We start from the raw sequence: 26974 nt of genomic DNA on the forward strand, positions 1-26974 counted from the left end.
TCTTGTGTGGAGGGGGGAGGTGTCATGTGAGAGTACCTTTAAGAAATGGGTGTTTTTATAGAATAACTGTAGTGGGTGTACCTTTAAGAAATGGGTGTTTTTATAGAATAACTGTAGTGGGTGTACCTTTAAGAAATGGGTGTTTATTACTGCAATGATGTCAGCGTGTGGGTGGAGCTGGGCTGGCTGTCAGCTTGTCAGTTTCACTTTGAGAAAAGCTGAGGTGTGTGTTTTTTTGGTTTGTTTCAGTGTTGGAGCTGCAGTCAGCCACAGAAGGTGCAATGTTGTTCCCTCTGCCATGTAAAGACTATCTCTTGATCATTTGGTGAAATCAGAGTGATAACTGTTCTCAGTAGTGAATTTAAACCTGATGTGCTTCTGTTAAAAGGTTTTTTTTTCATCTCTTTTGGACGTTAAAGGAAAGTAAAGATTATTTAGTGTTGTATTCTTTGGGGTTGTATTTGAATTAATGGTTGCTAAGATGTTCACTGCATGTTTGAAAAAGGTTAACTTGAGTTCATAGAATAAACATTGTTTTGCTTTAAGAAATACTTTTTGATTTCTGCTGTACCACACCTGTAGAGTGGGCCATGTGTTCACCATACCACAATCTAGTAAATGTCGTGAGTCAGGTGATCTCCATGCTACACTTTGGGGTTCTCTAAACCCTGGCCCATAACACTTAGGCGGGACCATAAAATCTTGGCCATTGTTTGTACGACAGATCTGTGTCTACCAGAATGTCTCTTTTGTTCACAATGGAATGTACCTCTGGGTATCCAGAAAATAAGGGATAAACATTTGTCTTAAGTCTACAAGACTCTAGTTATGGAGGAAGGGCGACACAGATGGCCCTCACCCTAAGCCAATGAAAGTGGGTAATTTGAACTGTTTCCAAATAAGGCATGAGGAACAATCAGAAGTAGGGGCAAAAATTGGAAAATCAGAGTCTTTGTGTGCACAGATCTACCATGACTCCTGTGGTATAATCCTTCTCAGACACAGTTCAACGTAACGTCTCTTCACAGAGAGAAGGAAGGCATCACCTATGCTGGTTGCACTTGAGGAATGCTAGGAAATTGGGGGACAAGAACATTCCATGTTGCCTTCATTGTTTTTTAAGTATATGTAAAATCTTGTAAAAAATATGTAAATTTGAAACGTGCGTGGAGTTTTCACGTTCTCCCAGTGTCTGCATGGGTTTTCTCTGGGTGTTCTGGTTTCCTCCCAATTCAAGGATGTGCAGATTAGGTGGATTGGCCATGCTAAAATTCCCCCCTAGTGTTCAAAGATTTGCAAGTTAGATACGGCTGCAGGTATAGGATGAGGGAGTGGGCCTAGGTAGGATGCTCTTTCAAGGGGTCGGTGCAGACTCGATGGGTCGAATGATCTCATTCTTCGTTGTAAGAATTTTTGAGTTGCTAGGGATAAAGACCCTTCAAGAGAAGAAATTCCTCCTGGGAGAACTCTTACTTTTAAATTGTGCACAGTAAGAAGTCTTACAACACCAGGTTAAAGTCCAACAGGTTTGTTTCAAACACTAGCTTTCAGAACACTGCTCCTTCCTCAGTTGAATGAAGAGGTATGTTCCAGAAACATATATATACACAAATTCAAAAATGCAAGACAATGCTGAGAATGCGAGCATTTGCATGTAATTAAGTATTTGCAGATCCAGAGATAGGGGTAACCCCAGGTTAAAGAGGTGTGATTTGTCTCAAGCCAGGACAGTTGGTAGGATTTTGCAAGCCCAGGCCAGATGGTGGGGGATGAATGTAATGCGACATGAATCCCAGGTCCCAGTTGAGGCCGTACTCATGTGTGCGGATCTTGGCTATAAGTTTCTGCTCGGCGATTCTGTGTTATCGCGCGTGCTGAAGGCCGCCTTGGAGAACACTTATCCGGAGATCAAAGGCTGAATGCCCTTGGCTGCTGAAATGTTCCCCGACTGGAAGGGAACATTCCTGTCTGGTGATTGTCGCACAATGTCCGTTCATTCGTTGTCGCAGCGTCTGCATGGTCTCGCCAATGTACCACACTTCGGGACATCCTTTCCTGCAGCGTATGAAGTAGACAACGCTGGCCGAGTCGCACGAGTATGTACTGCGTACCGTGTGGGTGGTGTTCTCACTTGTAATGGTGTTTTAAATTGTGGTCCCTGGTTGCCCCACAAGAAGAAACATCTTTGCAGTATTTACCCTGTCAAGCCCCCTCAGAATCTTAAGTTACAATAAGGTGACCTCTCATTCTTCTAAACTTCAATGCGTACAGGCCATGTTTCTATTTTCTCTGTCTAATTTGATTTTTATTTTCCACTCTGTGCCTCACTTGACTGAGAATCCAAACACTAATTCACACCCTCCTTCTGAATTCTTGTGTTGTTTATTTTCATTTCATTCAATCTGATTAGTTAAGATGATGCACAGCTGTGCACACTGTTCACTCTGGACCCAGATGCCCTCCTATCTGCTCAGTTTAATCAACTTGCTATACAAAGGATTTATAACTCTGGACGTGCAAATGCAAGTCTGACCAATACCCTCCCACAGCAAAATCTGGGCTGTAATTGTTCTTTATTCGCATAGCTGAGGAAGCATTTATTGGGTGATTTGAGGTTAAAAATCAATTCAATGGCTTCTGCTGATGTAGTGTGACTGGTTGTGATACCATCAGGAATGAATCTCTGTGCAGAAGTTCAGTATTGGGTGAGGGTCTGACTTGGATGGCCACAGCCACAATTTGAGCTGTTCCTCATGTTTCATTTGTCGATCAAGTGGCGACACCTTCGCTGGCCTGCCCTCAAGTTATTGAACATTGTCCATATTTTCTGTAGAAACTTCACCAGTTGAGTCAGTTACCAGGTTGCAGTTGCTGATCTTTTCAGTCAACAAGGAGATATATGGGCTGTCATCAGTTTGTAGGTTGTGCACTGTGTTCTAATACAAACTAAGATTTCACACAACTGCACGTATTTCTTTTGAGAACACGGAGTGCTTCATTAGCAGTCAGCCAGTGTTTTTGCTTGTCACGCGTCCTGAAGGCCTTGGAGAACGCTTACCCGGAGATCAGAGGCTGAATGTCATTGACTGCTGAAGTGTTTCCTGACTGGAAGGGAACATTCCTGCCTGGCGATTGCCGCGCGATGTCTGTTCATCCGTTGTCACAGCGTCTGCATCATCTCGCCAATGTACCTCGCTTCGGGACATCCTTTCCTGTAGCATATGAGGTAGACAACGTTGGCCGAGTCGCACGAGTATGTACCAAGTGTCTGGTGGGTGGTGTTCTCACGTGTAATGGCGGTACCCATGTCGATGATCTGGCAAGTTGTGCAGAGATTGCCATGGCAGGGTTGTGTGGTGCCGTGGTCGCTGTTCTGAATGCTGGGTAGTTTGCCGCAAACAATGGTTTATTTGAGGTTGCACGGTTGTTTGAAGGCAAATAGTGGGTACCCCACAGATGAACGGACATCCCACAACAATCAGCAGGCAGGAATGTTCCCTCCCAGTCAGGGGAACACTTCAGTAGTCAAGGGCATTCAGCCTCTGATCTCCGGGCGAGCAGAAACTTACAGCCAAGTTCCGCACACATGAGTGCGGCCTCAACCGGGACCTTGGATTCATGTCACATTACATTCGTCCCCCACCATCTGGCCTGGGCTTGCGAAATCCTACCAACTGTCCTGGCTTGAAACAATTCACACCTTTTTAACCTGGGGTTACTCCTATATCTGGATCTGTAAAGATTGATTACCTGCAAATGCACGCATTCCAAGCATTGTCTTGCATCTTTGACTCTGTCTATATATATATATGTTCCTGGAACATACCTCTTCATTCACCGGAGGAAGAAGCAGTGCTCCGAAAGCTAGTGATTTGAAACAAACTTGTTGGACTTTAACCTGGTGTTGTAAGACTTATTATGCTCACCCCAGTCCAATGCTGGCATCTCCACATCATAGAAGTTCTTTAGCCTGGAAAGCCTTCAGCATATGCGAAGAGCCATGACTTTGTGAGAGGTCACTGCTATATATGTGGAAAAGATCCACTACAAAGACTGATCCCTTTGTTCTGTATGAATGGCTGATTTGATCCCCAAGGTGCACAGGGAACTGTCGGTTGCCAATCAAGAGTTGATTAGTTGTAGGGTTGTTACACAGCAGGTGAATTTCAGCTGTAAACCTGTGCGCCACATTGTGCCATTGGGAGGGAAGCAGCAACCTTCAAGTGGCCCTCCTTTCAAATTACGTTTTTCAGCTGGAAAATCTGCCAACTAATGCTGCCAAGAAGGCAACCGAACCTAGAACCAGCAGACTCCTGGTTAGTAGTCAAGTCTATGATTGGGCTTGAATGAAATGAAATGAAAATCGCTTATTGTCACGAGTAGGCTTCAATGAAGTTACTGTGAAAAGCCCCTAGTCACCATATTCCAGCGCATGTCCGGGGAGGCTGGTACGGGAATCGGACCGTGCTGCTGGCCTGCTTTAAAAGCCAGCGATTTAGCCTTGTGAGCTAAACCAGCTTATTATTACACCATTCTCTGCTCGTGGACAGCAGCAAGAGCAGAGGTTAAAGCTCTAAGCTTAAAAGGCCAGTTTGACTGAAGATACGAGGATATCACAAAAATAACGGCGTGGCGGCGGAGAGACTGCGGAACTGCCCTCAACATACTGCTAAGAGTGAGTGGGAAGTTGTCCAAAGTGACGGGTGAGCGGGGACCCTCTGGCATCGTTGTTGCTGGCCCGCCCTCGCAGGGAATCTCTCTGTAAGAAAATGAGTCGTAACTGTTTTTAAAAGGTTTAGCCTCCATCCGCTTCGCTCGTCGTCAACGAATTGCGCTTTTGATGTTTCACTGAGGATTTCCCAGACATGTTATCCTGCAAATCCGAACTGCCCACAGCGACCGTTGAGCTCGCGCTTGCCTTACCGCCCTGTTCGAACTGGTTGCCGTGGCGACGCCCGGGTTCCGGTTCCGCTCTGGTTATTTCCCATGTTGTGGTTGGTGCTGCTGGGGGCTCGGTGTGTGTGTGTTTTGTCACTTTTATCACTGTGGGATTTTATTATTTGTTTATTGGGTGGTGGGGCAGTCGGAATCGGCGCCTTGTGAGAGGCGGCAGAGAGCTGTACTGTGACGGTACGGGTGGTATTTCCCTTGTACGGTGTTGGGTACTTTCCTGTGCGTGGGGCTGCAGCTCTGTATGTGTGACAGGAGAAGCAGTGGGTCCGACTGGGGCTCAGAAACTGGCCACCCGTCCACCAGGACGATCGGGCTGACCTGCCGACCCACAGGCCTCGGGCCTGAGTCCCTCCAGCTCGGAATGTCATTGCAGGCACCCACACAAACTTACACCCTCATTCAATCCCAGCTGCTCTGCAGTGTTCTGCAAAATAAATAAATCGGCCTTGTTTTAAAATACGAGATCGTAGAGCTCCCTTTCTTGCCTTAATGGTGCACTTCTTGGGGGGGGGGGGGGGGGGTGGAATACAAACTTGATTTACATTCCCTAATGATTTAGTTAATATTTATGGCATAGCGAAGAATGTGATTGAAAGAACTGACGGTCCTTATTCCTGGCTACTGCAACTGGCCAGAAATTTTAAAAGCTGAAAAAAATTCCAGCGTGACGCAGTTCCGAGTTGGGGGGTGTGGGGAGCGGGGTAAATGAAAGTTCTTGTTATGACGATAATTTTGGATTGTTTTGTGAAGCTGGAAACAAAAGTTTTGGTTATACATGATTATTAATATATTAAATATCGTTGGATTTACAGAGCCAACTGTAACATATGCCAAGAGAATGAATAAATTTAGTCTAAATGATTTCTGATTAGCATTTTGATATTACCTGGCTCTGTAGTCTGAAATTAAAATTTGAGGTAAAGTTAATTTCTATTTACTGTGTCAGACATAGTTCATGTGCTGTTAATGTTGATGTTTTGTGTTTATATTTGTGAAATGTTCATGACTACTTCAATGATGTACATAACACCTTTCATTAATTGCATATCAATTCTTCATTCTCCCCTCCCACATTATTGAACATTTTTTATTTCCAAATCTGTGCATTGTGTTCTTGACGACATATGTTTAAACATGTTTCTCTGCTCTATTTTAGATAATCAAATTTGCTAATTATAATTTTGATTATGAAATACAGGATAACTTAAAGTTTAAATGTGTAGCAAAAAACTGTTCAATATTTTGTATTTTAAACATACAGACTCACCGCATTCACAATCCTAGTAGGTAACAGTATTTTTTCTGCTCTGTGTTACTTTAGTTCTGCCTAACTTGATCAACTGAAACTGATTGGATGCTTGTTTATCTGGTGGTTTCTGTTCTTTCAACCTTGTGGATTATCATGGCACAAAACCAGCTAGGAGGACCAGAAGAAAAGGACAAAACTTCTACTGCATTAAAAGGTTTGAAATATACATACATTTTGTCCATTTATTAAAACTCATGAAACTAAGACTTTACTTACAATAATTACTGTGAAAGATCTCAAACTGAGGAATTATATAATGCAAATGTTCAAGGCAACTCTTTCAGGTGGCAGCTCAATATCCAAGCCTGCAATTATTGGTGGGGAATTCAAGCGCTGGTTTAGCACATGGCTAAATTGTTGGCTTTGAAAGCAGACCGAGGCAGGCCAGCAGCACGGTTCAATTATACCAGCCTCCCCGAACAGGCGCCGGAATGTGGCGACTCGGGGCTTTTCACAGTAACTTCATTAGAAGCCCACTTGTGACAAGAGGCGATTTTCATTTCAATTCTGCAAAAAACTCAATTTCCTCATTTGCATGTTGTTGCAAAAGTCTAATTGAAAGAAACTTCCCCAAAAATCTTAACTTTCTGTGAATCAAGTCTCAGTTCCAAATCTGGCGGAGCTTGTTCTCACACTGAACAATTTATCCTTCAACACTACTCACTACCTCCAAATACAAGTTACTTGCATGTGTCCCAGCTATCCCTGACTTTTTATGGGATATGTGGAATATCCCTCATTCCAGTCCTGCTGGGGCCATCCTCTTCATCTCTTTTTCGGGTTCATTGATGACTTTATCCGTGATATTTGCTGTTCTTGCTCTGAAATGGAAAATTTCAGTGATTTCATTTCCAATTTCTTTCTTCTCTCACCTTTACATGACCCAACACTGACTCTTCCCTACCCCTCCCGACTTCTCCTGCCCCCATTTCTGAGATCGGCTATGAACTAATGTTCACTACAAGCCCACAGGCTCCTATAGCCACCTTGACTTCACTTCTTCACATCTGCTTTTTAGAACCCTCCTCCATTCTTTCAATTGCTCCATCTTGTGTCACATTTGTTTTGACAATGCAGCCTTCCACACTAGTGCTCCGAAATTAAATATCTGTTTTTTGTCTTCACAGAGGATTCTTGCCTACTGTGATTGACAGGGCCTTTACCATGTCCTATTTATTTCACGTACTTCTGCTCTCCACCTCCCCCCTTCCCCTCACTTCCAAAACCATGGTAGGGTTGCCCTTGTACTCCCCTTCCATCCCACCAGCCTCTGTATTCAATGGATTATTCTCCATCATAGAACATAGAACATAGAACGATACAGCGCAGTACAGGCCCTTCGGCCCTCGATGTTGCACCGACATGGAAAAAATCTAAAGGCCATCTAACCTACACTATGCCCTTATCATCCATATGCTTATCCAATAAATTTTTAAATGCCCTCAATGTTGGCGAGTTCACTACTGTTGCAGGTAGGGCATTCCACGGCCTCACCACTCTTTGCGTAAAAAACCCACCTCTGACCTCTGTCCTATATCTATTACCCCTCAATTTAAGGCTATGTCCCCTCGTGCTAGCCACCTCCATCCGCGGGAGAAGGCTCTCGCTGTCCACCCTATCTAACCCTCTGATCATTTTGTATGCCTCTATTAAGTCACCTCTTAACCTTCTTCTCTCTAATGAAAACAACCTCAAGTCCATCAGCCTTTCCTCATAAGATTTTCCCTCCATACCAGGCAACATCCTGGTAAATCTCCTCTGCACCTGTTCCAAAGCTTCCACGTCCTTCCTATAATGAGGTGACCAGAACTGTACGCAATACTCCAAATGCGGCCGTACTAGAGTTTTGTACAACTGCAACATGACCTCATGGCTCCGGAACTCAATCCCTCTACCAATAAAGGCCAACACACCATAGGCCTTCTTCACAACCCTATCAACCTGGGTGGCAACTTTCAGGGATCTATGTACATGGACACCGAGATCCCTCTGCTCATCCACACTACCAAGAATTTTACCATTAGCCAAATATTCCGCATTTCTGTTATTCTTTCCAAAGTGAATCACCTCACACTTCTCCACATTAAACTCCATTTGCCACCTCTCAGCCCAGCTCTGCAGCTTATCTATGTCCCTCTGTAACCTGCAACATCCTTCCGCACTGTCTACAACTCCACCGACTTTAGTGTCGTCTGCAAATTTACTCACCCAACCTTCTGCGCCCTCCTCTAGGTCATTTATAAAAATGACAAACAGCAACGGCCCCAGAACAGATCCTTGTGGTACGCCACTCGTAACTGAACTCCATTCTGAACATTTCCCATCAACTACCACTCTCTGTCTTCTTTCAACTAGCCAATTTCTGATCCACATCTCTAAATCACCCTCAATCCCCAGCCTCCGTATTTTCTGCAATAGACGACCGTGGGGAACCTTATCAAATGCTTTACTGAAATCCATATACACCACATCAACTGCTCTACCCTCGTCTACCTGTTCAGTCACCTTCTCAAAGAACTCGATAAGGTTTGTGAGGCATGACCTACCCTTCACAAAACCATGCTGACTGTCCCTAATCATATTATTCCTATCTAGATGATTATAAATTGTATCTTTTATAATCCTCTCCAAGACTTTACCCACCACAGACGTTAGGCTCACCGGCCTATAGTTACCGGGGTTATCTCTACTCCCCTTCTTGAACAAAGGGACCACATGTGCTATCCTCCAGTCCTCTGGCACTATTCCTGTAGCCAATGATGACCTAAAAATCAAAGCCAAAGGCTCAGCAATCTCTTCCCTGGCTTCCCAGAGAATCCTAGGATAAATCCCATCTGGCCCCGGGGACTTATCTATTTTCACCTTGTCCAGAATTGCCAACACTTCTTCCCTACGCACCTCAATGCCATCTATTCTAATAGCCTGGGTCTCAGCATTCTCCTCCACAATATTATCTTTTTCTTGAGTGAATACTGACGAAAAGTATTCATTTAGTATCTCGCTTATCTCCTCAGCCTCCACACACAACTTCCCACCACTGTCCTTGACTGGCCCTACTCTTACCCTAGTCATTCTTTTATTCCTGACATACCTATAGAAAGCTTTTGGGTTTTCCTTGATCCTACCTGCCAAAGACTTCTCATGTCCCCTCCTTGCTCGTCTCAGCTCTCTCTTTAGATCCTTCCTCGCTTCCTTGTAACTATCAAGCGCCCCAACTGAAACTTCACGCCTCATCTTCACATAGACCTCCTTCTTCCTCTTAACAAGAGATTCCACTTCTTTGGTAAACCACGGTTCCCTCGCTCGACCCCTTCCTCCCTGCCTGACTGGTACGTACTTATCAAGAACATGCAATAGCTGTTCCTTGAACAAGCTCCACATATCCAGTGTGCCCAACCCTTGCAGCCTACTTCTCCAACCAACACATCCTAAGTCATGTCTAATGGCATCATAATTGCCCTTCCCCCAGCTATAACTCTTGCCCTGCGGGGTATACTTATCTCTTTCCATCACTAATGTAAAGGTCACCGAATTGTGGTCACTGTTTCCAAAGTGCTCACCTACCTCCAGATCTAACACCTGGCCTGGTTCATTACCCAAAACCAAATCCAATGTGGCCTCGCCTCTTGTTGGCCTGTCAACATATTGTGTCAGGAAACCCTCCTGCACACATTGTACAAAGAATGACCCATCTAATGTACTCGAACTATATCTTTTCCAGTCAATATTTGGAAAGTTAAAGTCTCCCATAACAACTACCCTGTTACTTTCGCTCTTTTCCAGAATCATCTTCGCCATCCTTTCCTCTACATCCCTAGAACTATTAGGTGGCCTATAGAAAACTCCCAACAGGGTGACCTCTCCTTTCCTGTTTCTAACCTCAGCCCATACTACCTCAGAAGAAGAGTCCCCATCTAGCATCCTTTCCACCACCGTAATACTGTCCTTGACTAGCAGCGCCACACCTCCCCCTCTTTTGCCCCCTTCTCTGAGCTTACTAAAACACCTAAACCCCGGAACCTGCAACAACCATTCCTGTCCCTGCTCTATCCATGTCTCTGAAATGGCCACAACATCGAAGTCCCAGGTACCAACCCATGCTGCCAGTTCCCCTACCTTATTTCGTATACTCCTGGCATTGAAGTAGACACACTTCAAACCACCTACCTGAACACTGGCACCCTCCTGCGAAGTCAAATCTGTGCTCCTGACCTCTATACTCTCAATCTCCCGTACCCCAAAACTACAATCCAGGTTCCCATGCCCCTGCTGAATTAGTTTAAACCCCCCCAAAGAGCACTAACAAATCTCCCCCCCAGGATATTGGTGCCCCTCAGGTTCAGATGTAGACCATCCTGTCTATAGAGGTCCCACCTTCCCCAGAAAGAGCCCCAGTTATCCAGAAATCTGAATCCCTCCCGCCTGCACCATCCCTGTAGCCACGTGTTTAATTGCTCTCTCTCCCTATTCCTCATCTCACTATCACGTGGCACGGGCAACAACCCAGAGATAACAACTCTGTTTGTTCTCGCTCTGAGCTTCCATCCTAGCTCCCTAAAGGCCTGCCTGACATCCTTGTCCCCTTTCCTACCTATGTCGTTAGTGCCAATGTGGACTACGACTTGGGGCTGCTCCCCCTCCCCCTTAAGGACCCGGAAAACACGATCCGAGACATCACTTACCCTTGCACCTGGGAGGCAACATACCAAACGTGAGTCTCTCTCGCTCCCACAAAATCTCCTATCTGTGCCCCTGACTATTGAGTCCCCAATTACTAATGTTCTACTCCTTTCCCCCCTTCCCTTCTGAGCAACAGGGACAGACTCCGTGCCAGAGGCCCGTACCCCATGGCTTACCCCTGGTAAGTCGTCCCCCCCACAAGTATCCAAAACGGTATACTTGTTACTCAGGGGAACGACCGCAGGGGGTCCCTGCACTGACTGCTTCTTCCCAGTCCCTCTTACAGTTACCCATCTATCTCCAGTCTTTGGTGTAACTACTTCCCTGAAGCTCCTATCTATGACCCCCTCTGCCTCCCGAATGATCCGAAGTTCATCCAGCTCAAGCTCCAGGTCCCTAACACGGTTTTTGAGGAGCTGGAGTTGGGTGCACTTCCCACAGATGAAATCAGCAGGGACGCTGACGGCGTCCCTCACCTCAAACATTCTGCAGGAGGAGCATTGTACTGCCTTCCCTGACATCACCTCTAGATTTAAAAAAAAACAAGAAAAAGAAAAAGAAAGGAAGAGCTTACCTGATTTTACCTCAAACCCTGCTCCCGCTGAAAGGTAAGCAAATTTAAAGGCACTCACTCACCTTCACGACAGGTCCCTGCTCCCGCTTCCCAACGACCGTGGGGTGGGGGGGTTGGTTAGAGGAGGAGGTAGGGTGGGAAACACTCACAAAGTGTTTCGGGTTTAACTGTCACTTGCCAACAGCCCCTCCACAAACAACCTTCAACTTAGGCTGACCGCACTGCACGTATGCAAATTTCCCCAGAACAGCTGATCAGTAGCTCTGCTCTGCTGCCCTCTGCTGGATGATTGCCTTCACTCAAACTCCTCGGGTCTTCTTCGCAGATTCACCTTCAACTTAGGCTGACCGCACTGCACGTATGCAAATTTCCCCAGAACAGCTGATCAGTAGCTCTGCTCTGCTGCCCTCTGCTGGATGATTGCCTTCACTCAAACTCCTCGGGTCTTCTTCGCAGATTCACCTTCAACTTAGGCTGACCGCACTGCACGTATGCAAATTTCCCCAGAACAGCTGATCAGTAGCTCTGCTCTGCTGCCCTCTGCTGGATGATTGCCTTCACTCAAACTCCTCGGGTCTTCTTCGCAGATTCACCTTCAACTTAGGCTGACCGCACTGCACGTATGCAAATTTCCCCAGAACAGCTGATCAGTAGCTCTGCTCTGCTGCCCTCTGCTGGATGATTGCCTTCACTCAAACTCCTCGGGTCTTCTTCGCAGATTCACCTTCAACTTAGGCTGACCGCACTGCACGTATGCAAATTTCCCCAGAACAGCTGATCAGTAGCTCTGCTCTGCTGCCCTCTGCTGGATGATTGCCTTCACTCAAACTCCTCGGGTCTTCTTCGCAGATTCACCTTCAACTTAGGCTGACCGCACTGCACGTATGCAAATTTCCCCAGAACAGCTGATCAGTAGCTCTGCTCTGCTGCCCTCTGCTGGATGATTGCCTTCACTCAAACTCCTCGGGTCTTCTTCGCAGATTCACCTTCAACTTAGGCTGACCGCACTGCACGTATGCAAATTTCCCCAGAACAGCTGATCAGTAGCTCTGCTCTGCTGCCCTCTGCTGGATCATCTTCCCTTCTACTCTGAAGGAATTGTCCCCTCTGGCACAACCTGACCTACAACCCAGTCAGTACCTTTCCAGTGGCTCCTTTCCATAAAAGTGAAGTAGCTGCAATACCTATCCTTTTGTTGTTTTGGAGACTGTTGTGCTGTTTTGGAGTCGGTGGTGTGGTGGTAATGTCACTGGACTAGTAGTCCAGGAGCCCAGGCTAATGCTGTAGGGACACTGGTTAAACTTGGAGTTGAAATAGCTGGAAAGAGTGAGACCAGGAGCGAGGTTATAAAGTTGAGGCATGGCAGGGCAGTTTGATCACATGGAATATGCATCCTGTGACATGGGAAATTGTGGACGCTCCTGGTTGCGTCGATGAGCACATTGTATCACCAGCAGTAGAAAATTGAGTTCCTGGCATCAGAACTCGAACGACAGAATTCTGGCACATCAGGGAGGCATGAGAACCATGTGGATGGCATACTTGAGACGAGAGACTCACACTGCAGGTGGAGAGTTGTGGCAGAGTGTACCGACGTACTGCCAAGGAGGACCAGGCGGAGGAGTCCACCGAGTCCACCCTGCTCACTAACGTAGTTTTCCGTTTTGGGTACTGATGAGAGTGATGGTTCCTTAGAGGAAACATAGAAACAGAGAAAATAGAAGCAGCAACCCCCCTCCACCCCCCCACCCTTTTGAAATCACACAACGTTTTGGCCTCGACTACTTTCCGGGGTAGCGAATTCCACAGATTCACCACTCTCTGGGTTGAGAAATTTCTCCTCATCTAGTGCTAAAAGTTTTACCCCTTATCCTCAAACTATGACCACTAGGTCTGGACACCCCACCATCGGGAACATTCTTTCTGAATCTACTCTGTCTAATCCTGTTAGAAGGTTATACATTTCGATGAGATCTCCTCTCCTTCTTCTACACTCCAATGAATCTAATCCTAACTGATTTAGTCTCTCTTCAAATGACAGTCTCTCCATCCCAGGAATTAGCCTGGTAAACCGTTGCTGCACCTCCTCTATAGCAAGAACATCCTTCCTCAGATAAATACACTAAAACTGCACACAATACTCAAGGTGTGACCTTGCCAATGCCCTACACAATTTCAGTAAAACACCCCTATTCTCATACTCAAAACCTCTTGCTTTGAAGGGCAACACACCATTTGCCTTCTTTACTGCCTGCTGTACCTGCGCACTGCGCTTACTTTCAGTGACTGATGCACAAGATTACCAAGGTCTCGCTGAGTATCCATATCTTTCAATTTATTCCCATTCAAATATTATTCTGCTTCCCTCTTTTTGCTATTGAAGCGGATAACCTCACATTTATCCACATTGTACTGCATCTGCCATGCTTGTGCCCACTCACAGCCTGTGAATCCACTGAAGCATCTCTGCATCCTCCTTGTAGCTCACCTCCCACCCAACTTTGTATCATCTGAAAATTTGGAGATCATATATTTAGTTCCCTCGTCCAAATCATTAACACATATTGTGAACAGTTGGGTCCTAGCACAGATCCCTGCAGTACCCTGCGAGTCACTGCCTGCCAATCAGAAAAATACCCATTTATTCCAACTTTTTGATTCCTGTCTGCTAACCAGCTTTTTATCCATCTCCAGACACTACCTGTAATCCCATGTGCTTTATTTAACTTTACATTTTAATCTGCTAGTGAGAGCTTGTCGAAAGCCTTATGAAAGTCTAAACCACACCCACCGGGTTCTCCCTGGTCAACTCTACTCGTTACATGTTCAAAGAATTCTGATAGGTTTGTCAAGCATCAGTTTCCTTTGGTAAATCCATGCTGACTTTGTATGATTACACCACTGCTTTCCAAATGCTGTGCTATGAAATTCTTGATAATGGACTCCAGCAACTTCCCTACTACCGATGTTAGGCTCACTGGTCTAGAGTTCCCTGTTTCCTCTCAGCCTCCCTTTTTGAATAGTTTACATTCGCTACCCTCCGATCTGTAGGAACCACTCCAAAGTCCAAAGAATTTTGGAAAATGATCACCAATGGATCTAACATTTCTGGGGCCACTTCCTTAATTACGCTGGGATGCAGACAATAATAATCTTTATTATTGTCTCAAGTAGGCTTACACTGCAATGACGTTACTGTGATAATCCCCGAGTCGCCACACTGCGGCGCCTGTTCGGATACACAGAGAGAATTCAGAATGTCCAATTCACCTAACAAACGCATCTTTCGGGACTTGTGGGAGGAAACCCACGCCGACACAGGGAGAATGTGCAGACTCCGCACAGACAATGACCCAAGCGGGAATCGAACCCGGGATCCTGGCGCTGTGAAGCAACAGTGCTAACCACTGTGCTAACGTGCCGCCCTCAAGATTCGTCTGCCTTCAATCCCATTAATTTCCACCAAAACTATTTATTTACGAGTACTAACTTCTTTCAGCTCCTCACTAAAACTTGTGCTTCCCAGAACTTCTGGTACATTATTCATGTATTTCTTTGTGAAGACAGAAGCAAAGTACGAATTTAGTTCTTCAGCCAGTTCTTTGTTCCCTGATATGAATTCTCCTGTTTCTGAGTGTAAGGGGCCGGCATTAGTACCTGTAGAAACGTTTACAGTCAGTTTTTATGCTCCCCAATAGTTTAATTTCAAATATTTTCCCCTTCTTAACCAATCCCTTGGTCTGATTTGCTGAATTTTAAACTGTTCCCAATTCTCAGTTTTTTTCTTTGTTTTTCTTGCTAATTTGTATGCCTCTTTGAATCTGATGCAGTCTAATTTCCCTTATAAGCCATGGTTTGGCCACAGTTCCCTATCTACTCTTGTGCGAAAGTCAATTCTGCAGTATACGTTTTTACGTGGAAGAAGGAGTACTCCTTCCCCCATGGGTCCACCATGCCCATCCTTTCCATAAACCGTCCTAGCTCCTTCGCCATCCGCAGCCTTCCCATTGACCTACGGCTTGGTCTGTCCACCCTCGGCTCCAGTACACAGTTAAAGTCTCCTCCATAATCAACTGATGTGTGGCCAAGTCTGGGATTGCTCCTAGCAACTGCCTCACGAACCCCACATCATCCCAACTCGGTGTGTATACATTCACAACACCACCGGCAAGCTTTTCAACACCCTGCTCACTGTCACATATCTCCCACCCGGGTCCCTCATTTCCTTCGCACTCTCAAACCCTATTTTTTTGCTCAACAAAATGATCACCCCCTGCAACTTGAGTCATACTCCGAGTGGAAAACCTGACGCACCCATCCCTTTCTCAGCCTGACCTGGTCCTTCACGCGAAGGTGCGACTCCTGCAAAAAGACCAGCCCTGCCTTCAAACTCCTCCGGTATGCACAGACCCAAGATCTCTTATCGGCTCATTGAGCCCTTGCACGTTCCACGTTATGAACCTTACCGGAGGCCTACGCCTCTTCCCATCTACCGTTCACCATCCTCCTCTTTCGGCTCTACCCCCTCTAATTTCGCCCCCCCCTCACCACTTCCGTTCACCAGCACTATTTTTACCGGCCACTGGAACAAGAGGGTCCTATTCCATTAAACATTGAATTTCTTCCAAAAAATTGGCCATAAAGCGGACAGAAAGGGCCAGAATCTAAATCCCCTGGTGCGAGGCATATGTGACCGCTCACCACCCAGCTGCCACCTGAAGTCTGTCATGGAGAAATATTGAATATTAGTGGTGATCTTTCAGGAATCACTGGAGGCAGGAAGGGTACCAGAGAGCTGGAAAGCACCGCTATTTAAGAAAGGAGGGAGGCAGAAGACAGGAAATTATAGGCTGGTTAGTCTGACTTCAGTCATTGGCAAGATTTTAGAGTCTATTATTAAAGATGAAATTGCAGAGTACTTGGAAGTGCATGATAACATAGGACTGAGTCAGCACGGCGTCATCAATGGGAGGTCATGTCTGACAAGGACGTTAGACAAAGGAGAACCAGTGGACGTGATTTATTTAGATTTCCAGAAGGCCTTTGACAAGGTGCCGCATAGGGCACAAGAGAAGTGCCCATGGTGTTAAGGCAGAGAGTGGGGATAAAGGAGTCTTTCAGGATGGCAGCCGGTGACTAGTGATGTGCCTCCGGGATCTGTGCTGGGACCACAACTTTTCACAATACACATAATGATCTGGAAGAAGGAACTGAAGGCACTGTTGCTAAATTTGCAGATGATACAAAGATCTGTAGAGGGACAGGTAGTATTGAGGAAGTAGGCGGGCTGCAGGAGGACTTGGACAGGCTATGAGAGTGGCAAAGAAGTGGCAGATGGAATACAATGTGGAAAGTTGTGAGGTTATGCACTTTGGGAAGAGGAATTTAGGCATAGAAATTAGGAGAGCGTAAGAAGAGACTGTTTAAGACGAAGGCTAGGGAGGAAGAGCAAGCAAGAGAGATGGCTGGTATTCGACACTTGCAATGTTCATGTGACCAGCTTCCCCATTCTCCAGTTTCTATAAACTTCAGCTCAACCAAATCTCTGCTGCCTTTATTCTAACTACATCAACTCTTGCTCACCATCAATGAAATTGCTGTTGTGGTTTATTAATGATACAGATTTTACTGTCAGTGGCAAAGGAATGACACTTTCTGTTCACTTTGCTAACAGCTGTCCGTAGAGTTATTGTGTGCTTTTGTCAGTGTGTGCTTGATCCAGTGCCCTGGTGCTTGATCCAGTGCACACCCTCTACAGGGTTTCTGTGGCATGTGTAAGCTGGACAAACAACATTTTTTTTTATTTAAAAAAAAATATATTTTTTTTTTTTGTTTTTTTTTATAAACTTGGAGTAGCCAATTATTTTTTTTCCAATTAAGGGGCAGTTTTAGCGTGGCCAATCCACCTAACCAGCACATCTTTGAGTTGTGGGGGTGAAACCCACGCAGACATGGGGAGAATGTGCAAACTCCATATGGACAGTGACCCAGGGCTGGGATTCGAACCCGGGTCCTCTGTGCCGCAGTCCCAGTGCTATGCACTGTGCCACATGCTGCCCTGGACAAGAAACATTGAGGCTCTTTGACAAATCATATTTGATTTGATTTATTGTCACGTGTACCGAGGTACGGTAAAAGTATTGTTCTGCATACAGTGCAGACAGATCATTCCATACATGAAAAATATGGGACATACATAAATACACAATGTAAATACATAGACACAGGCATTGGGTGAAGCATACGGAATGTAGTACTGCGCAGTAGAGAAGAAGTGTGTAGTGATCAGTTCAGACCATAGCGGGTCATTCAGGAGTCTGGTAACGTTTGTTGCTCGTTCTGGGTGAGTGTGCTTTACACTCCATTTGGCTCTGTTTCGTTCCTTAGCTCTAGAGTCATAAGGTATCGTTAAGATACCGCCACAAGTTTCAAGTTCAAGTTCAGACCAATAACTCAATTCACCAGTTAGTAAGTTCAAACAAGACACGTTTATTATAATACAGTTATCTACTAATTGTGCATATAAAACTACAAGACTAGGCTAATCCTACCACTAACAGGCCAATACTTATCTGGAATAAGGGAACTGCCGGATCAGGGAACAACGGCCTCTTGCTTTGTCCTGGATCCGCAGGCTTCCAGTCGGTCTGGACTAAAGGGGTCAGGAGTGTCTACTCTCGTAGCGTGCGTTGTATGACACTTGATGGCGGTTGCTGACCAGGCCTCTCCTTCTCAAGGTTCTTTGAGAGCTGCTAAGATGTTCTGCTGGGAGGGCCGGCTAAGAGAGCGAATCAGTTCTGGACCTGTCTTTTATAGGTCCCAGGGGCTTTGCATCCTTCAGGGCGGACCCTCTATAAACCTGCAATCGATTGGGTCTCTTCCCAATCGATTGATTTGAATTTCCCCAATAACGGGCTGTCCCTCGATCACCAGCCGATTCCTTACACCTTATTGGTGCCCTTTGTCTTAGGCTCTACTGGCGCGGAATGTCTGGCCTTCCATAGAATGTTTAACTGTTGTGTCCATTGTGCCTGGAAATCAACGTAAATCGCTTCATTAATATGCGCAGCTTGTTAGTTACAATTCTGTCGGGTTTCTGTGGCAGCTAGAATACAGGGGATTCTGCAGACTGCTGGTTTCTTTGCCAATGTCCATTTTACCCTGCAAGCTTTGCGTTCTTCCATTTTGTGTGAGAAAGTGGCCAACCCAGGTGGCTACACAGTGTAGAAACTGTTTTTGAACCTGTTTATGCATGTTGTGTTTGCAAACTTTTGTATCTCCTGCCTGATGGAAGAGAGAATAACCAGAGTTAGAGGGGTCTTAGATTATGCTGCCCGCTTTCCCAAGGCAGCAGGTGATGTGGACAGAGTCAGTGGTTGGGAGGCGGTTTTGTGTGATGACTGGGCTGTGTTCATGACTCTAGTTTCTTGCGGTGTTGGGCTGAGCAGTTGGCATACCAGGCTGTGATGCAGTCAGATTGGATGCTTTATATGGTGCATCTGTAAAAATTGGTAAGAATCAATGTGGACATGTCGAATTACATTGGTTTCCTGAGGAAATATAGGCGTTGTTGTGCTTTCTTGGTTATAGCATCGATGTGGGTGGGCCAGAATAGATTGTTAGAATTTGGAGCTGTCCACCATCACTACCTCGGCACCATTGATGCAGACAAGGATATGCACGATACTTCGCTTCCTGAAGTCGATGACCAGCTCCTTGGTTTCGCTGACGTTGAGGGAGAGATTGTTGTTGTTACACCATGCCACTACGTTCTTTATCTCCCTCCTGTACTCTGACTCATCGATATTCGAGATCCCACGCACTACGGTTGTGCCATCTGCAAACTCGTAGATAATCTTTTCACAAGTAAGCTTACATTAACACTGCAATGAAGTTACTGTGAAATGTCCCTAGTCGCCACATTCCGACACCTGTTCAGGTACACAGAGGGAGAATTCAGAATGTCCAAATTACCTAATCGCACATCTTTTGGGACTTGTGGGAGGAAGCCCACGCAGATACAGGGAGAACGTGCAGACTCAGCACAGAGAGTGAATCAAACCTGGGACCCTGGTGCTGTGAAGCCATAGTGCTAACCACTATGCTACCTTGCTGCCTGTGATGGAGTTGTCGCCAAATTTGCCCCACAAGTCGTGGGAGCCTTGCGGGGCCCCATGTATTGAGGATTATGGTGGAGAAGATTTGTTGTTTATCCTTACTGATTGTGGCGTATGGGTCAGGAAGTCGAGGATCCAGTTGCAGAGGGAGGAGCCAAGTCCAAGGAATTGGAGTTTTGATATGAGCTTGGCTGGGAGTATGGTGTTAAAGGCAGAGCTGTAGTCAATGACTTGGAGTCTGACATAGGAGCCCTTGTTGTCGAGATGCTCCAGAGATGGTATCTGCTGTGGAACCGGTATAGAACATAGAACAGTACAGCACAGAACAGGCCCTTCGGCCCTCAATGTTGTGCCGAGCCATGATCACCCTACTCAAACCCACGTATCCACCCTATACCCGTAACCCAACAACCCCCACCTTAACCTTACTTTAATTAGGACACTACGGGCAATTTAGCATGGCCAATCCACCTAACCCGCACATCTTTGGACTGTGGGAGGAAACTGGAGCACCCGGAGGAAACCCACGCACACAGGGGGAGGACGTGCAGACTCCACACAGACAGTGACCCAGCTGGGAATCGAACCTGGGACCCTGGAGCTGTGAAGCATTTATGCTAACCACCATGCTACCCAGCTGCCCCTAAATGCTGCCGGTATGATGCATGCAGTGAATCAAGGCAGTCTGGGAGTACGGAGTGAAAGAATCCTCATTGAGCCATGTACTGTTTTAAACCAGGAAGTACCTATCAAGAATTATCAGTTGGTTTTAAATGATGTACAAAAAATGAAATAATTATTTAATAAGAAATATGTGATTAAGTAATGTGATTAAGAGATTGACAGAAAAGGTAAAGGAAATGACAGTTTAAAAAAAAGTATTTTTATTCAAAATTGTTAACATTTTCATAAAGCAAAACCAACACAACCTCCCCTCCCTCAAACAGCCTGGAAAGTTTAAATTTCCAATGGGCAATTGCCCTGCACTGGAACTATACTTAGAAACATAGAAAATTGAAGCAGGAGGAGGCCATTCAGCCCTTTGAACCAGTTCTGCCATTCATTATGATCGTGGCCGATCATCATGTTCAGTACCTTGAACCCCCCCCCCCCCCCCATATCCCTTGATCCCTTTAGCCCCGAGAGCTGTATCTAATTCCTTCTTGAAATAGCAATTTGGCCGCAACTACTTTCTGTGGTAACGTGTTCCACAGATTGGATTGGATTTGTTTATTGTCGCGTGTACCGAGGTACAGTGAAAAGTATTTTTCTGTGAGCTCAACAGATCATTAAGTACACGGGAAGAAAAGGGAATAAAAGAAAATACATAAACGGGCAACACCAGGTATACAATGTAACTACATAAGCCCCGGCATCGGATGGACCATACAGGGTGCAGTGTTAATGAGGTCAGTCCATAAGATGGTTGTTTAAGAGTCTGGTAACAGCGGGGAAAAAGCTGTTTTTGAGTCAGTTTGTGCGTGTTCTCAGACTTCTGTATCTCCTACCTGATGGAAGAAGTTGGGTAAGCCAGGTGGGAGGGGTCTTTGATTATGCTGCCCGCTTTCCCCAGGCAGCAGGAGGTGTAGATGGAGTCAATGGATGGGAGGCAGGTTCGTGTGATGGACTGGGCGGTGTTCGCGACTCTCTGAAGTTTCTTGTGGTCCTGGGCCCAGCAGTTGTCATACCAGGCTGTGATGCAGCCAGATAGGATGCTTTCTATGGTGCATCTGTAAAAGTTGGTAAGGGTTAATCTGGACATGCTGAATTTCCTTAGTTTTCTAAGGAAGTATAGGCGCTGTTGTGGTTTTTTGGTGGTAGCTTTGACATGGGTGGACCAGGACAGATTTTTGGAGATGTGCACCCCTAGGAATTTGAAACTGCTAACCATCTCCACCTCGGACACGTTTTGCTGACAGGGGTGTGTACAGTACTTTGCTTCCTGAAGTCAATGACCAGCTCTTTAGTTATGCTGGCATTGAGGGAGAGATTGTTGTCACTACACCACTCCACTAGGTTCTCTATTTCCCTTCTGTATTTCTGACTCGTCATTATTTGAGATCCGGCCCACTATGGTCGTATCGTCAGCAAACCTGTAGATGGAGTTGGAACCAAATTTTGCCACGCAGTCATATGTATACAGGGAATAAAGTAGGGGGCTAAGTATGCAGCCTTTCGGGGCCCCGGTATTGAGGACTATTGCGGAGGTGTTGTTGTTCATTCTTCCTGATTGTGGTCTGTTGGTGAGAAAACCGAGGATCCAATTGGGGAGCCAAATCCTAGGTTTTGGAGCTTTGATATGAGATTCATCACTTGAGATTCATCCCTCTCTGGGTGACGACATTTCTCCTCACCTCAGTCCTAAAAGGTTTACCCCTTAACCTCAAACTATGACCCCGTGTTCTGGACTCCACCACCATCTGGAACATTCTTTCTGAATCTACCCTGTCTAATCCTGTTAGAATTTTGTAAGTTTCTGTGAGATCCCCCTCACTCTTGAATATAATCCTAACCAACTTTGTTTCTCCTCATATGACAGTCCTGCCATCCCAGGATTCAACCTGGTAAACCTTTGATGCACTGCTTCCTCAGAATATCCTTCCTCCGATAAGGACACCAAAACTGCACACAATACTCCAGATTGCAGTAAAACATCTCTATTCTTGTACTCAAATCCTCTCACCATGAAGGCCAAAATACCATTTGCTTTTTTTTTACTGCCTGCTCTACCTGTGCGCTTGCTTTCAGGGCTGATGCATGGGGACACCCAGGACTTGCTGAGTATCCACCATTCTCCACCAATGCGGTGTCTGCACGTTCTCCCCGTGTCTGCGTGGGTTTCCTCCGGGTGCTCCGGTTTCCTCCCACAGTCCAAAGACGTGCAAGTTAGGTGGATTGGCCATGATAAATTGCCCTTGGTGACCAAAAGCGTTAGGAGGGGTTATTGGGTTACGGGGATAGGGTGGAAGTGAGGGCGTAAGTGGGTCGGTGCAGACTCGATGGGCCGAATGGCCTCCTGCACTGTATGTTCTATGTTCTCCCAATATACACCCATTCAAATAATAATCTGCTTTCCTATTTTTGCTACCGAAGCCTCACATTTATCCACATTATACTTCATCTGCCATGCATGTGCCCACTTACTCAGCCTGTCCAAATCCTGCTGAAGCATCTCTGCATTCTCCTCGCAACTTACCCTCCCACCCAACTTTGTATCATCTGCAAATTTTGAGATCATACATTTAGTTCCCTTGTCCAAATCATTGGTATATAATGTGAACAGTTGGAGTCCTAGCACGGATCCCTGTGGTACCTCACTAGTCACTGATTGCCAATCAGAAAAAGACCCATTTATTCCAACTTTTTGCTTCCTGTCTGCTAACCAGCTTTCTATCCATAGCAAGACACTAACCGCAATCCCATGTGCTTTATTTAACTTTACACATTAATCTGCTACATGAGAGGTTGTCAAAAGCCTTCTGAAAGACTAAATATACCACATCCACCGGTTCTCCCTGGTCAATTCTACTAGTTACATCTTCAAAGAATTCTAGTAGATTTGTCAAGCACTGTTTTCCTTTTGTAAATCCATGCTGACTTTGTGGGAACCATTCCAGAGTCCAATGAATTTTTTGAAAATGACCACCAGTGAATGGATCTACTATTTCTAGGGCCACTTCCTTAAGCACTCTGGGATGCATATTATCAGGCCCTGGAGATTTGTTCACCCTCAATCCCATCAATTTCCCCAAAACTATTTATTTACTAATTTATTTCAGCTCCTCCTAAAACTTGTGCTTCTCAGAACATCCAGTATATTATGTACATCATATCTTCCTTTGTGAAGACAGAAGCAAAGTACGAATTTAGTTCCTGCGCCATTTCTTTGTTCCCTGTTATGAATTCCTCTGTTTCTGACTGTAAGGGGCCTATATTAGTTTTATCAATCTTTTTCTCTTTACATACCTATAGAAACTTTTAGTCTGTTTTTATGTTCCCCCGCTAGTTTACTTTCAAATTGCATTTTCCCCTTCTTAATCAATCCCTTGTCTGCCGTTGCTGAATTTTAAACTGTTCCCAATCCTCGGGTCTATTGCTTTTCCTTGCTAATTTGTATGCTTCTTTGAATCTAATACTATCTCTAATTTCTCTTGTAAGCCATGGTTTGAACACAGTTCCCTTTCTACTCTTGCGCCAAATAGGAATAAACAACTTTTGGAATTGTTGCGGCAATTTAAATCGGAATCTCCAGATGGTTCCGACTCTCCTCAGAACAGTTTCCCAAGAAAGGTTACAAGGATTAAAACCACTTCTAATTTCTGGCTAAATACAATACTGACTCACCCTAACCCTTCATGGGTTTAGAAGGTGCTGCCTAAGCAGCCTTGGCGAATCCCCTGCAGTGCATCTTGTAGATAAGCATTCCCAGGACTCAGTTCTGTCAAACAGCCGACCTTCATTACCCACGCCGGCTGACCTTCGCAACACACGTTACCTTCGCTTGACTTTAATGCGAAAGGGGGCCTGCTTGGTCCACATGTTCTCACTTCAATTAAGTTCATAGGAGGATCGGGAAATGAGCATGTCAGATGTGGACTTAGGCCAGTTCCTTTGTGCGGTCTTCATCTTTGTGAAAACAGAAAATCCAACCTCGCACATATAGGTCCCCGTGAAGGGCAATAGCAACAAAATGCTTGTTTATTCAGCACTGGTACTCCTGGGAGATGGTGCAGAATATTGACAGCCTCATGGGCTTTTTGCATGTTTTTATTATGGTATTGCAGTTCAGGTACACAAGCATCGTCTTTTTATTTGTAGTCACCTATAAGTTAATAACTGACTCTGGAGCCTCAACCTCAAAAGGAATTTTTCACCCACCACTTTTCTTTCAAAATCTGAAACTTCTCTCATTTGCCAATACTTCCCTGAACATAACACACATGGGCTTTGCATCCTTATTTTCACTGCCGCAATTGACAAAGCCACAACTGAAAAAAATCATCATTATACTGCTTTGTTCCCAAGTTTTGTCTTTGTAGGCTGTTAACCAGAGGCCATGGAGCTCTGTACAGAGCTAACACTAGCACTGCTCTGTCCTGCCCTGGACTCTCCTATGCAGTTCTCTCCAGCAGATTCAGTTGTGAGATAATGTTCAGTAGGTACACTGCCTATTCGTGTCTATGACCATCTCTTGTCAGAAAACGATTCATCTTCACAGTTCTCTTGCAAGAAGAAAATGGAAGAAGTTCTCCTCCATGAATTGGTGCCAAAAGCATGTATTCACAGTGCGTTTGACATCTTATATACCTGCAGGGCGAGTGACCAGCTTACTGTTGCCTCTCCTGGCTAGAAGACTGCACAATAAATGTCAGTAGTGGCCGATGGTCGTTTCTCCCGCGATTGGGACCACCGCGGAAACGCTGCGACTAATCGTTCCGCAACTGTCCCGACACCTGCCTGCGACCCGCAATTTGAAAAACCCTGTGGTAGATGGTACATACTGCTGCCACTGTTCGTGTGTGGTGAAGGGATTTGAATGTTTGTGGAAGGGGTAGCAATCCAATGGGGGCTGCTTTATGCTGAATGGTGTTGAGCTTCTTTAGTGTTATTGGAGCTGCACTCAACCCGGTACCATTACACTATCGACTTGTGTCTTGTAGGAGGAGGACAGGCTTTGGGGTGTCAGGAGGTTACTTGCCACAAGATTCCTAGCCTCTGATCTGCTCTGGAAGCCACAGTATTTATATGGCTACCCCAGTTCTGTTTCTGGTCGCTGGTAACCCCCAGGATGTTGATAGTGGGGGATTCAGCGATGGTAAAGCTGTTGAATGTTGAGGGATGGTGGTTAGATCCACTCTTGATGGAGATGGTTGTGGCCTGGCACTTGTATGGCGTGAATGTTACTTGCCACTTTTCAGACCTAGCCTGGATAATGTCCAGGTCTTGTTGCATTTGGATATGGACTGCTTCAGCATTTGAGTCAACATGAATGGTGTTGAACATTGTGCATTCAACCGCAAACATCCCCACTTCTGACCTTATGATAGAACAAAGGTTATTAAAGCAGCTGAAGATGGTTGAGCCTTGGACACTACGGCAGTGATGTCCTGGAGCTGAGATGATTGACCTCCAAACACCATAACCATCTTCCTTTGTCCCAGTTATGACTCCAACCAGCATAGGATTTCTGCAGATTCTCATTGAATCCAGTTTTGCTGGAGCTCCTTGATGCCATACTCGGTGAAATGCTGCCTTAATGTCAAGGGCAGTCACTCTCACCTCACTTCTTTTGCCCATGTTTGACGAAGGCTGTAATGAGGTCAGGACCTGAATGACCCTGACAGAACCCAAACTGAGCGTTTGTGAGCAGGTTATTGCTGAGTAAGTGCTGCTTGATAGCACTGTTGATGGCACCTTCCATAATTTCACTTTACTGATGATAGAGAGTAGACTGATGGGGCGGTAATTCACCAGGTTGGATTTGTCCTGTTTCTTGTACACAGGACATAAGGGATAATTTTCTATTTTCCTGGTAGAGGCCAGTGTTATATCTTTACTGGAACAGATTGGCTCGAGGTGTGGCACGTTATGGCGCACAAATATTCAGTACTGTAGTTAGAATATTGTCAGGGCCCATAGTCTTTGCAGTATCTAGTGCCTTCAGTTGTTTCTTGATATCATGTGGAGTGAATGGAATTGGCTGAAGACTTAACATATTTGATGCTCGGGACATAGAAACAGAAAATAGGTGGAGGAGTAGGCCATTCGGCCCTTGGAGCTTTCACCACCATTCAATATGATCATGGTTGATCATGCATATTCAGTACCCTACTCCTGCTTTCTCTCCATACACCTTGACTCCTTTGGCTGCAATGGACCTCGGGAGGTAGCCAAGATGGACCATCCACTTGGCATTTCAGGCTGAAGATTTGTTTCAAATGCTTCAGCCTTGTCTTTTACATTGAGGTGCTGGGCTTCTCCATGATTGAAGATGGGAATATTTGTGAAGTCTCCTCTTCCAGTGAATTGTTTCAATGTTCACCATCATTATGGCTGTATGTGGCAGGATTGCAGAGCTTAAATCTGATCCGTTGGTTGTGGGAGTGCTTAGCTCTGCCCATTACTTGCTGCTTCTGCTGTTTGGCATGCAAGTGGTCCTGTATTGTAGCCTCACCAAGTTGCCACCTAATTCTTAGCTAACTTTGGTATTTCTCCTGGCATGCTCTTCTGCACTGTTTATTGAACCAGGGTTGATCCCCTGATTGGTGGCAATGGTATAGTGTGGGATATACTGGGCCATGAGGCTACAGGTTGTGGTTGAGTACAATTCTGCTGCTGTTG

The 26974-nt window shown here is 45.5% G+C and overlaps 1 protein-coding gene across 1 annotated transcript in view; it reads left to right on the forward strand.

Annotated features, from left to right (window-relative positions):
• Positions 1-4968: 4968 nt before the first annotated feature.
• Positions 4969-26974, forward strand: part of fam172a (family with sequence similarity 172 member A) — an 820821-nt gene continuing 798815 nt past the window's right edge. Inside the window, 2 exon segments of the mRNA XM_038805269.1 lie at positions 4969-5130; positions 6275-6416. Coding sequence (XP_038661197.1) covers positions 6308-6416 — 109 coding nt within the window. The 5' untranslated portion in view covers positions 4969-5130; positions 6275-6307.

This window comes from Scyliorhinus canicula, chromosome 8, assembly GCF_902713615.1.
Source record: "Scyliorhinus canicula chromosome 8, sScyCan1.1, whole genome shotgun sequence".
In the NCBI taxonomy this organism is placed as follows: domain Eukaryota; kingdom Metazoa; phylum Chordata; class Chondrichthyes; order Carcharhiniformes; family Scyliorhinidae; genus Scyliorhinus; species Scyliorhinus canicula.